The sequence below is a fragment of the Galeopterus variegatus genome, unplaced genomic scaffold, assembly GCF_000696425.1.
Source record: "Galeopterus variegatus unplaced genomic scaffold, G_variegatus-3.0.2 Scaffold4641, whole genome shotgun sequence".
NCBI classification, from domain to species: Eukaryota; Metazoa; Chordata; class Mammalia; order Dermoptera; family Cynocephalidae; genus Galeopterus; species Galeopterus variegatus.
In genome coordinates, this window is record NW_007730752.1 from 33,194 (window position 1) to 46,529 (window position 13,336).

The following is a 13,336-nucleotide window of genomic DNA, read 5'->3' on the forward strand; positions in this document are numbered from 1 at the left end:
CCGTGGCGCACTCGGGAGAATGCGGCGCTGGGAGCACAGCGGTGCTCCCACTGCGGGTTTGGATCCTATATAGGGATGGCCGGTGCGCTCACTGGCTGAGCGCGGTGTGGGCGACACCAAGCCAAGGGTTGCAATTCCCTTACTGGTCACAAAAAAAAAAAATCATTGTGGACCAAGTCCCCCAACCCTTGTTCAGAGGAGGAAGGACAAACATCCCCACATCAGTAATTTCCATACTCTTGCTCCAGGTGTGTTCCAGTTTTGTTTTCCCCATTGTGGACCAAGTCCCCCAACCCTTGTTCAGAGGAGGAAGGACAAACATCCCCACATCAGTACTTTCCATACTCTTGCTCCAGGTGTGTTCCAGTTTTGTTTTCCCCCTGGTGCCTTATATGTATCAGGAACTCAAACAACTTGGATGAATGCTTGAAATCTCATGCTTTTCAAGTTTATAATCTTAATAATCTTTTTATATAAAACCATAGGACATTATAGTGATGGGGACTTTAGAATCTATTCTAAGTCCGTCACTTTGCAGACTCAGAGAAGTGATTTGCTTAGCTAGTGACAGAATTAGGACACAAACTGGGTCCTGGCTTTCTACTCCAGAACTCTTAACACTGCACCAGATACCTCCAGTGACAGGCACGGGAAGGTGAATCAGATGCTCTATTTAAACATATGGGCCAACAGTTGTGACATTCAGTGTCCTGACATACTGCAGGTGGTGGAGAAGACCCAAAGACTCCTCTAGCTACCAGCCATTGGTGCTAGTGCCCATTCTCTGGTGTAGAAAAATCACTTCAAAGGGGGGAAGAACAAGAATAAAAGTCACATTAAAGATATGAATGGGGCTTCTTAGGAAGTAAGCAAGAGAGTAGAGCTGTGGGGGTCAGAGCCTATCCATGGTTAACCACTAGTGTTAGCATCTGGGCTATTTCTCTTTTGGAGGAACCCCCTCAGGTATTCCTTTTACTTTGTCCACAGGCCCCAAGGATTAGTCTTCAGCCTCCCTTCCAACTGTAAAGATCTACTCATGCAAGATGGGTTTCATAATACCTGTAGGGAATTGGGAAACTGAATATTGTTTCATGTAGCATTTTCTTATTCTCTTATCCATAAAGCAAGTCGTGTGGCCTTTCAGGTCTTTTCCAAAATTTACGCAAGTTAGAAAAGAAAACTGAGGGAAAAAATAATTCTCATTTTGGACACTTCCCCCAGTAAAGTTAGTATATCTACAGTAAATAGTGAGTTTGATGACTTGAAATAAGATTACATTTCAGAGGAAATCCGAGATTTGGGCTATTCTTCTGATTTCATCCTAAGAACTGGAGTGAAGTTCTGGGAGAATAACTGAGCTGAGGGGAAGGAAAGGAGATGTCTGGATTTGAGGATGTCACAGGCGGTAGTACCCCCGAGGCCGAGGGACCAGTGCCGTGGAGGGAAGCAACACAGACAGGCAGTTCCCCTTTTCTGCTTCCCTTTCTCTTCATCATGGCGGTCCTCCCAATACAGACTCCTCACCAGACAGAGATCTGAGGTGAGATGAAAAGTGAACCCTGGGTCAGAGCACAGGCCCCAGCAGAATATATGTAAGATGAAAAAAGGCAGAGAAAGGAGGACTAGAAAAAATGCAAGCCAGAAACAGCAAGGAAGAAAGGGCTGCTAAGGATAAGCATAAGTATAAAGTGCATAAAGCTGAAGAACTACCTGTAATGAAGCAGAAACACTGGACCTTTACTGAGCCATGTAAAAAAACCTCCTTGATTCTTAATTTTGTGTGATTGTGGATACTTTTGCCAAGGATGGTCAAATCTTAATAGCATTAGACCGGATATTTCGGTGGCAAAATGTAAACAGAATAGCATAAAAAAGAGAGTTAGACTTACATCTCGTCCATTAAGGCCGGCAAGACCACGATCACCTTTTTCTCCTTGTTCACCCTAGAAATAAACAAGTTATATGGTGAAAAATGTTCTATTTGAAAACCTTTACTAAGAAAAAACAGAGGAGTTACATCATTTGGGTATTTATAACAATGTGATTACTTTGCTAATCCCTTGGAAGAAACATTTATTAAAAAACAGTTCTGGGTCCTAAAACCAAAGAGAAGTTTAAAGGTTCAAAGAAAAGCTGCATAAAAATGATTAAATGGTAGAAAAAGAACAAGGATTATTTATTTTCTTCTATAAGCAACAAAGAACTTTCTGGAGGGAAATCTGGTAATACATATTAAGGATCTTAAATCTGTTCAATTCAATTAGCCCAGTGATTTTTGTTCTAAAAATGTATCCTAAAGGGATTATCAGAGATGAAAAGTTTTAGGCAATAATAGGGAACTGGTTAAATAAATTATAGTATATAGATAACAATAGATCGACTATGATACAGCTATTAAAATCATGTTTATAAATTTTATTTTATACTATAAAATTCTCTTGATATGAAAAGTAAGATACAATTAATGAATTGACAAATTCAGTGGATAAATGTTAACCAATATCTATTTTTATTATTTTAAAGTTACAAATGTTCACGGTTTATAAATTTTATTTTATACTATAAAATTCTCTTGATATGAAAAGTAAGATACAATTAATCAATTGACAAATTCAGTGGATAAATGTTAACCAATGTCTATTTTTATTATTTTAAAGTTACAAATGTTCACGATGGACGCTAATATCATTGTGGATGACACATATCCATAGTGACATGTATTTTTGTTTGGTTGCAATTTGAAAGGTGTATACTTTTATTGGCACACCCTGCATATTTATAGCATAATCCAATTTTTCAAAAGTGTCTGCCTATCCATCTATGTACCTACCCACCTGGACATCCACCTATCTACATGTCTTATACACAATACTGAGACAAAACAAACCAGAACAATAAAAGTGGTTTATCTATGCATTCTGTGATGTGGATGATTATTTTCTTCACTTTATTCTTAGTGTTTTTCGATTTTTTTTAGCAATAAACATGCATTATCTATATAATCAGTAAAGTGTTTAAAAATAAAGAATATGCTACATACAGAAAACTCAACCAAGTCTATCACAGTGTGTGTGTATTTATGTGTGCAGTAATAGTCATCTCTGTTTTGTGCCACTAGGGTGACTTTTATTCTCTTCTTTATATTTTCTGTTATTCTTCCTTCATTTTTTTCTACAGTGGACATTATTACTTTATTTGGGGGGGGGAAAGCAAGCACCCAATTTAAAGAGATAATACATTAAGTACTCTACAAGTAGAAACACGTGCACACTCCTAATCATCTAAGGATATGTATTGCTATATTGAAAATGCAGGAAATGAAGTAAAATTAACTTGACCACTGTATTATAAGAAATATGTATAATATATAGGACAAATAAAAGTGCACAGAAACACATTCAGTGAAATAGGTGCAAGTTAGTAAAGCTGAGGATTTAAAACTGAAAAGGGAGGAGTTACTCTAGAGCTGTATTGTTCAATATAGTACTCACTAGCCACATGTGGTGATTTAAGTTTAAATTAGTTAAAATTAAATAAAATTTAAAATTCAGTTCCTCAATAGCCCTAGCCACATTTCAAAGTGCTCAGCAGTGCCTATCCTATTGGACTGTGTAGATTACACATTTCCATCATCACAGAAAATTCCATTGGACATTGCTGATGTAGACGATGTTATATATGACAGAAAGCAAAAGAACAATTAAGATGCTCAGAAATACACAGAAGAAAATATCTTTCTAGTAAGGAATTAGAAAAATACAGTGTTTAGATGTTGACATAAAATGTGTTCAGCACAAGCTAATAAAATGAACTAAAATTTTTGACACAAGAAGAAAATATAATTCTATGAATATCAACATTAACTTTCAGAATAGAACTAAAAATGAAGTCTTTATTAAAAAATAATAATTCTAATAATTCTCATAGATGAAAAATACAAGGCACCTCTATCTAGTAAAGAGATGTGTGCCTACAAGGAAATTTGCAAGCTTGACAGTGGTAATATAAGTTCAATAAAAATAATACAGAGAACAGAGTTGATATTCTGGTTTATGCCATATGGCAAGATGAGAGGTGTGGCAGAGGACCAAAGAAGAAGCATACTGTGTCAAATTGATCCCTAGCAAAAATCGCAATGAATTTTAAAAAGTATAGTTTTAAATCTAAAATAATAGGGGTCACTGTGATCAAATAAAGTTTATAAAAAGTTATTTACTTTATTATTATCATATTTATCAAACAACTCTATAATATTTACTATGTGCTTGGCACTGCTTTAAGCATCTTCAGATTCTATGAAAATATAAGAAACAGAGAAAATAAGATAATTAGTACCCTAATTTTACAGATCAGGAAACTAAAGACAGAGGTTAAGCAACTTGTCCAAGATCACACAGCTTATAAGGAGGCAGAACCCTGATTTAACCGAGACAGTGGGTGCAGCGTCTGTGCTCTAAAACAATTGAGCTTACTTGTGTTTTAAACCAGGGACAACCAAAAATACAGGGTTTCTGGATTTCTTCAAAACAGGAGGCAAAGTATCTCAAAATTCCCTTTAGTGTAGGAAATAGATATGTAAGCTGGGTAACATTACCATTAATGAGTATGTAACTAGCAGAGGAATGATATCCAATGAGTATCTATCTATCTATCTATCTATCTATCTATCTATCTATCTATCTATCTATCTATCATCTATCTATCTATCATCTATCTATCTATCTATCTATCTATCTATGCTGTGGGGGCCATCCTGTAAATTGTAGAATGTTCAGCATCATTCTTGACCTCTACTCACTAGAAGCCAATAGCTTCCCTCTCCCCCAGCCCTTTCCTCCCAGTCCTAGCAAATAAAAATGTCTGCAGACATTGCCAAATGTCCCTAGAGCACAAAATTGCCTCCAGTTGAGAACCACTGATATATATATAATGAACATATATATAATGGATTCATGATATGAAACATTAGACTGAAATAATGTGATAAAAGAAACAACATGAAATTACTTAGAAATAAATGTACAATGTTTCATTTACATTAATTCTGGATGGATTAAAGAGGTGACTTAAAAATAGATATATTAAGGTACCAGAAGAAAATATAGGTGAACTTAGCTCAGAGCTTGTGGTGGGTAAGGCATCTCTAAGCATGAACAACAACAAAAAATTTGTAAGAAAAAATAATATTTTTGGCATAATATTAATTATAACCTTGTTAGGCTAAAATACTATGAACTAAAGGCAAATGGGAAAAATATCACAGGGTGGCTTAGTAGTTAACATAATTAATGTGCAATGAGTTTTTATCATTCATAAGATGAATAATATTTCAACTGGTAATTGGGCAAACGACACATCAAGTGATTCATCATAAGAAATACAAAAAAAATAAGCTAGATGAAAATTAGTAATATGTTAACTGATATTAGTTAATCAGGCTATGTGAGGGTTTGTGGAAAGAAAAAAAGTTTGTAGAAAAATAGAATTAACAGATAATACAAATCTTTTCATAAACGTTCTGAAGTATCCTTGTATATTGGGACTAGACGAGCTCTAAAGCTTCTCCATTTTAAATTCTATCATGCTTTGAAACAAAAGCAACGGGAGTTCTATACCCAGAAGGAAAATATATATATTCAAGTGTTGCATATTTAATAAATCCCAAACAATAGAGAGCTGACAATAGTAACCAGCTGGTCCTTTTTTCTCCACTGAGAAGAAAATGAGTAGAACAAAACTGCAGCATTAAAGATTTAAAGAAAACTTACTTGACATCAGAGGTTGTTAGAGAGTAGAATGTGTTTAGATTGTTTCTTGGTGTTTGGATAAGTTCAAAAGAAGAAAAGATTCAAAAACAAAACCAACAGAACATCTCTGGAGATTTCTTTGAAAATAAAATAAATCATTCAAGTCTGATGGAAACTTAAATGCAATCCTAACAAAAGTAAAAAGGATACATGGGAATTACATTACATTTAAGATTGTCCCAATACCCATTCTTTGATGAAACTAATTTCAAAACTGTACCAAAATTTAATGTCCTTCCAAACAAAATTGCAATGCCTTGGCATGCAAAATACTACCTTCAGCTAAGTAGTGAAACCCTTTTACAGAGTTTGAATTTAATCCATTATAACCCATAATGCAGATAATTATTAAAATTACTAATATTTCAATAGAGACTAGCAATAATATAACAGTTATTATTCTATACACGTTACTATATTCCAGCCTCTGTGCTAAGCACTTTACATAGTAAGGACTTCTTTTAATTCTCACAGTAACCACACAAGGTGGATATTTTCATTCCCATGTACTGATGATAAATCAATAGCTCAGAGGATATAAGTGACTTTTATATGGTGAAAGAATTCCTTCTATTATCCCAAATTATTTGCTCATTTACTTTGACTGCATAGGGACTTTCATTCATCCAGTTTAATTTCACCTTGTACCATGTGCCCTAGGCCTACTTCGGTTTTCAGCTGAAGCTGTGGTGGACAGTTCCTGTAGAGTCTTGGTTGTTGTCAATATTTCACTTCAAGCTCAACCCTCCCCTCTATCTTCAGTTTTCTGCTTCTGAAATTTTTCTGAAGCCAGGGAGTTTGTTTAGCCTCGACAAGGCAGGAAGAGTGGGGGAAGTTAATGCTCCTGGAAGTAATTCTCCACCAAGGGCAGACAGGAGTTAGTGGATTAATGTATCATCTTTCTGTCCCATAGAGGGACAATTCCAAGGCACATTCTACAAGGTTCCTCAGAAGGGTCCAACAAGATTCAGCCTTACATGTCCCCAGTAATAAGTGGCTCAAAAATGCTTCCTTTAATTAACTTTTTCTTGTTTCCTTACTTATTCTTCCCATTCCCTTACTTCTATATCTTGAGATACCTCTCAAATAAATGACTTGCCCTCAAGTCATTGTATCAGACATTTTTTCAAGGGAATCTAAATGAAGACAATGCCTGTCAGCTCCCAATGTCTGCATTTTTGTCCATAAACATGATCTGTCACTTCAACTGCTCTTTTCCCACCACTCTCAACATCCTTGCTCTACTGTCTTTCTGATGGAGACAACCTCAGTGAATTCAATTTGCAATCTTCTCTCTTGTTCCTAGGCCATTAGCTATTCCCAGAGAAAATTATACAGCTGGGCAGACTGGTACCATTATAGACTCATGCTCACTAACCTCATCCTAGCTCCTTAAACCATGCCATTCCTGTCAAAACCTTGGTATTATGACTTCTGCTCTTATTCTCAGATAATCTTGCTTCCTACAGAGAAAATAGAGGCTGTCCTACAAACCTTCCCTTAATGCCATGAAATCTATAAATTTACGTATGTCAATACCTTCCTTTCCTGTATTCTTACATGAGGGGACTTCAAAACATTCATGAAAAATGGAATTAAAAGATAAAAATAAAAAATATAAATTTTATTTCCCGACATAAGCTCCATCAAGTTCCAGACACTTTTGTAAGTGATGATATCAGCCATCCCTAAAGAACTGAGGGTCCTAGGAATTTAACCATGTCAATGTAAACATTTTTACATTATTATTATTTTTTTTCCTTTTTGTCTTTTTCGTGCCCGGCAACGGATCACAACCCTCAGTGTCACACCCGTACCGGACCGGAACTGGCAACGGGATCGCAACCCTCGGTGCTGCGTCCGCACCTCGCTCAGCCAGTGAGCAGGAACCAGTCTGTATGTGGGATCCGAACCCTCGGCGGGAGCGCCGCTGTGCTCCCAAGCGGCGCACTGTAGCAGTACGCCACCGGGCCGGCCCCACATTTTTACATTATTAACTGAAGAAATATGGGTGGTCTTTAAAGATTTTTTAAAATTAGGAAACAAAAAAAGGTGGAAGGAACCAAATCATGATCCGAACCCTCGGCGGGAGCGCCGCTGCGCTCCCAAGCGGCGCACTGTAGCAGTACACCACCGGGCCGGCCCCACATTTTTACATTATTAACTGAAGAAATATGGGTGGTCTTTAAAGATTTTTTAAAATTAGGAAACAAAAAAAGGTGGAAGGAACCAAATCATGACAGTAGGGTGAATGCCTAATGATTTCCCATTAAAACTGTAAGGAAATTATCATTATTTGATGAGAGGAATGAGCAGGAATATTGTCGTGGTGGAGAAGAACTTTCTGGTGAAGTTTCCCAGGCATTTTTATGCTAAAGCTTTGGCTAACTTTCTCCTAACACTCTCACAAGCAGATGTTGTTGTTCTTTGGCCCTCCAGAAGGTCAACAAGCAAATATTTGACCATCCCAGTACCTTGAGCATGCCATGACCTTTGTTCTTCCAAGAAATGCTTCAGGATCTTGATCCCACTTTAAAATTTCCATTGAAAGCTCTGCTCTTGCCTGCAGCTGATCTGGGCACAACAGTTTTGATGCCCATCAAGATGAAAATTTGCTCAACTTTAATTTTTTCAGTTAAAATTTGCTCCCAGAATATGATTTGGCTTTTTTTTTTGTATTTTTAGAGTTCTAAAAAATTTTAACAGCTTTATTGAGGAATAATCAACATACAAGTTCACATATCTAAAGAATACAATTTGATAAATTTTGATATATGTATATACCCATGAAACCATCACAATAATTAAAACAACAAACATTCTCATGTTTGTTTGTTTTGTTTAGTTTTTCTACATTTCCTTAACGACTAATTATGTTGAGCAACTTCCATGTGTTTATTTGAAATCCATATGTCTTTTTGGATGGAGTGTCTAGTCCAATCATTTACTCATTTTTTTAAATCAATTTTTTGTTTAGAGTTATTTATATATTCTGGATTATAATACTTTTTTATCATATATGAAATTTGCAAATATTTTCTCTCAGTCTGTGGCTTGTCTTTTCATTCCCTTACCAGTGACTTTAAAAGAAGAAACATTTTTAAATTTGATAACCTCTAATTTATCATTTTTTTCTTTTATTGATAGCCCTTTTAGTGTCATAGATAAGAAATAAAGATTTTTAATACAAAGTCACAAAGATTTTATTCTGTGTTTTCTTTTAGAAATTTTATAGTTTTGGTTTTTACATTTATTTCTGTTATCCATTTAAAATTAATATGATGTGGGAGTATTGAATTAACATTTTTTTCTTTTCTTTCTTTTTTTGGAAATGAATATCCAATTGTTTCAACAGTTCTATTAAAAAATCCATTAAATGTTGAATTGTTTTTGTAAGTCCGTTGAAAATCATTTGTCTATATATGTATGGATATGTGTGTATGCATATATATCTGTACGAGTTTATTTCTGGACTCCATTCTTTTCTGTTGGTCTGTTTGTAAACATTAATGCCACACTTTCTTGATTGCTTCATCTTTAAAATAAATGTTGAAATTAGGTACTATTAATCCTTAGTCCTTGAGTTTTTTTTTTTTTAAGTCATTTTGGTTATAACCAGGTCACTTGCATTTTTATATGAACTTTAGATCAGTTTGTTGACATTTACAAAAATGCTTCAGATTTTCAATGGGATTTCATTGACTCTATTGATTAATCTATTGATTAATATGTGTATAACTGCCGTCTTAATACTGGGTCTTCTTATCCATGAAAACATCTCTTCATTTATTTAGGGCTTCTTAAATTGCTGTCAGCAGTGTTTCATAGTTTCCAATGCACAGGTAATTCACTTGTTTTTTCTTTTAAATTAATGTCTAAGTATTTTATTCTTTCTGATGCTATTCTGATGCTAAAATTGTCTTCATAATTTTAGCTTTTGATTAATCATTGCTAGTATATAGAAATAAGATTAAAATTTGTATACTGATTTTGATTCCTGCAACCTTTCTAAACTTGCTAATTAATTCTAGTTATTTTTTTGTAGGTTCCTTAGTGTTTTTTATTAACAAGGTTATTCCCTCTAAGGGTAAAGATGAATATCTTTCTTATCTTTCAATTTATATGCCCCTAATTTCTTTTTCTTGCAGTATTGCACTGGTTAGCATGGAGCCAGGGGAAGCTGAACCCAGCTGCAACCAGGTAAAGAGCACACCAAAAACACAATTTCCAGGTGGGTAACCCACCATAGCTACTGCAATTGCCATGGCTGCTGCAAAAACAGCTAGCCTCTGTAGCAGCAGTCACAGCCACCATGCAGATGGCACACCAGACTCAACCTCAACTGCATTGACACAAGAAGAGGCTCCAGTGGAGACCTCCCCACACCAAAAAAGGAAGAAGTCCTTTCTACCCACAAAGCACACTCCAGAGTAATAGAAGAAGCACCTACTTTACAATAACAGGGGAGGACTTGATTAAACCTGTCTCAGCACTGGACAGATCATCTAGGCAACAAACCAATAGAGGAATAGTTAATTTATCAGATGGAGAGAACAAATCTATGATTATTACAAGGGGGGAGGGGCAGAGGAAAGCAGAGAGGGAGAGGGTGAAAGGGGAGGGGTGTTGGATAAGGGTCATAAGGAATAAGTATAATTTAAGTAATAATGAATATGCTATAAAAATAAATAAAAAGATTAGAACAATGCATTGAAAAAACATTTCTGGGAATGATTTAGTTAAATGGTACAGGCACCATTAATGTAACAAAATATTACAGACTTGCAATGCCATTCTCATCCCCTGTTTACTACAAATATACCACACTGAGATAATATGCTATAAAAATAAATAAAAAGATTAGAACAATGCATTGAAAAAACATTTCTGGGAATGTTTTAGTTAAATGGTACAGGCACCATTGCTGTAACAAAATATTACAGACTTGCAATGCCATTCTCATCCCCTGTTTACTACAAATATACCACACTGAGATAAAAAAAAAAAAAAGTAAAATAAAATCCCATCTGACAATCTCTGCCTTTTGACTGGAGTATTTATTCTGTTCACATTTAATGTAACTATTGGTATGGTGGATATCCATGTGCAGAAAATTGAGCTTTGATCCATAAATCATATCCTACAAAAATATGAACTCAAATGGAAAATAGACATAAATGTAAAATCCAAAGCTATAAAGTTTCTAGAACAAAACATAGAAGAAAACTTTTGTGACACTGGACTGGGTAAAGGTTTCAATTTTGTTATTTGATTTCTATATGTCTCATGTCTTTTTTGTTTTTGTGTTCTTTTGTATTCTCTATGTTTTTAACAAATATTTTTAGCAAACTATTTAAGTTTTCTCTCTCTCTCTTTTTTTTTTTGATATTTTTTAAAGTGGTCGTTTCAGCACTTACAACATCCATCTTTAACTTATCACAATCTATTCCAGTTAATATTGACTTAATTTAAACTATGGCAAATTTCAATTTAGCTCCAATTTCTCCCCTTTCTTTGTACTATTATTGTCATATACTGGGGACTCCAAAAAGTTCAAGGAAAAATAGAATTGAAAGATAATATGAATTTTTCCAAGGACTTTTTAGAGTACCCTTGTATATTTTATCCATGTATTATAAGCCTAACAGCGAAGTAGAATGATTATTGCTTTAAAAGTTGTATTTTTAATGGAAATTAGTAGAAGAAAAGGGAATACAAATATGTAAATTTACATATCCATATATGACTATACATATGCAGAATCTTTTACATTGACCCATATATTTACATATTCCAGTGCTCTCAATTCCTTTCTGTGGATTCCAGTTATTGTCTGTTATCATTTATTTGTAGTCTGAGGAACTTCTTTGGAAATTCTTGTAGATCATGCCTGCTAGCAAAAAATTCATTTTATTTTTTGCTATTTGGGAATTGTCTATCTTTGCCATCATTGTTGATAATGTCATTGGATATAGAATTCTTAGTTGACAATTCTTTTTTTAAAATTTTCACTTTGAATATGTCATTCTACTGCCTTCTGGTCTCCACTGTTTCCAAAGAGACATCAGCCATTATTCTTATCGTGGCCCCATGTATGTGATGAATTGTTTTTCTCCTGGTGCCTTCAAGATTTACTGTTTGTCTTTGGTTTTTAGCAGTGTGACTATGATGTGTCTATATGTGGTTTTCTTTGTGTTTATCTGACTTGGGGCTTACTAAATTTTTGGATCTGTAGATTAATATTTTTCATCAAATTAGAAGTTTTTGGCTCTTATTTCTGTCTTATTCATTTCTTTCTTCTCCTCCTGGGATTTCCATCACATATATGATGGTATGCATGATGTTGCCTCACTGCAAGCTCTCTGTGGCTCTGTTAATTTTTCTTTATTTTTTTTTCTTTCTGTTTTTTGGATTGGATAATTTCAATTGATCTATACTCAAGTTCACTAATTTTTCCTTCTGCCACCTCAAATCTGCTGTTGAATTTAGCTAGTTTTTCATTTGGGTTACTATACTGTTAAACTCTAGAATTTCCATTTGGTTCTTTTTATAGTGTCTATTTCTCTATTGATTGAGATTTTCCATTTGTTGAGTACATGTCATCGTATTTTCATTTAATTATGTGAACAGTTTTCTCTAATTCTTTGAACATAGTCTTACTATTTCTATAAAGTCTTTGCCTGTTAAAGGCATTATCTGAGACTCTGTCCCACTCAGAGTCAGTTTTTATTCATTGCTCTTTTTTTCCAAAAGTATGGGTCACATTTTCCTGCTTCCTTGTCTTGTCATTTTTGGATTCACTTGCTTGGACTTAAACTGTGGAGTCTGTCTCACATATGGTGNAGTTTTTCATTTGGGTTACTATACTGTTAAACTCTAGAATTTCCATTTGGTTCTTTTTATAGTGTCTATTTCTCTATTGATTGAGATTTTCCATTTGTTGAGTACATGTCATCGTATTTTCATTTAATTATGTGAACAGTTTTCTCTAATTCTTTGAACATAGTCTTACTATTTCTATAAAGTCTTTGCCTGTTAAAGGCATTATCTGAGACTCTGTCCCACTCAGAGTCAGTTTTTATTCATTGCTCTTTTTTTCCAAAAGTATGGGTCACATTTTCCTGCTTCCTTGTCTTGTCATTTTTGGATTCACTTGCTTGGACTTAAACTGTGGAGTCTGTCTCACATATGGTGAACAGCCACTAATGTGTCTGTTCATCTTCCCCTCTAATTTTTATTTTTAAATTGGCTTTCTTGGGATCACTCCTGTGTCCACATAGCTTAACCATTATCCAATGGTTTAGTTAGAACTGTGGTAACATCTGAAGTCTATAAGGCTTCTGAGTTGGAGAATGCATTCAATGTTGTAGCCCTTTCCCAAGTCTTCTTGGGCTTTTTCTTTTTGCTAGCTTTATTTGGCTTCCCCTGCATATGCACAGTTTTCCAGTCATCCTTCTACTCTTTCTACCCTGTTAGGCACTTTCTCTTTCTCTCTCTCTGTGTGTGTGTGTGTGTGTGTGTGCGCGCGC

The 13,336-nt window shown here is 34.9% G+C and overlaps 1 protein-coding gene across 1 annotated transcript in view; it reads right to left on the reverse strand.

Annotated features, from left to right (window-relative positions):
* LOC103603502 (collagen alpha-1(XIX) chain-like) overlaps positions 1-13,336 on the reverse strand; it is a 109,509-nt gene that overhangs the window by 13,824 nt on the left and 82,349 nt on the right. Inside the window, exon 9 of the mRNA XM_008588032.1 lies at positions 1,890-1,943. Coding sequence (XP_008586254.1) covers positions 1,890-1,943 — 54 coding nt within the window. The remainder of the gene's footprint in view (positions 1-1,889; positions 1,944-13,336) is intronic.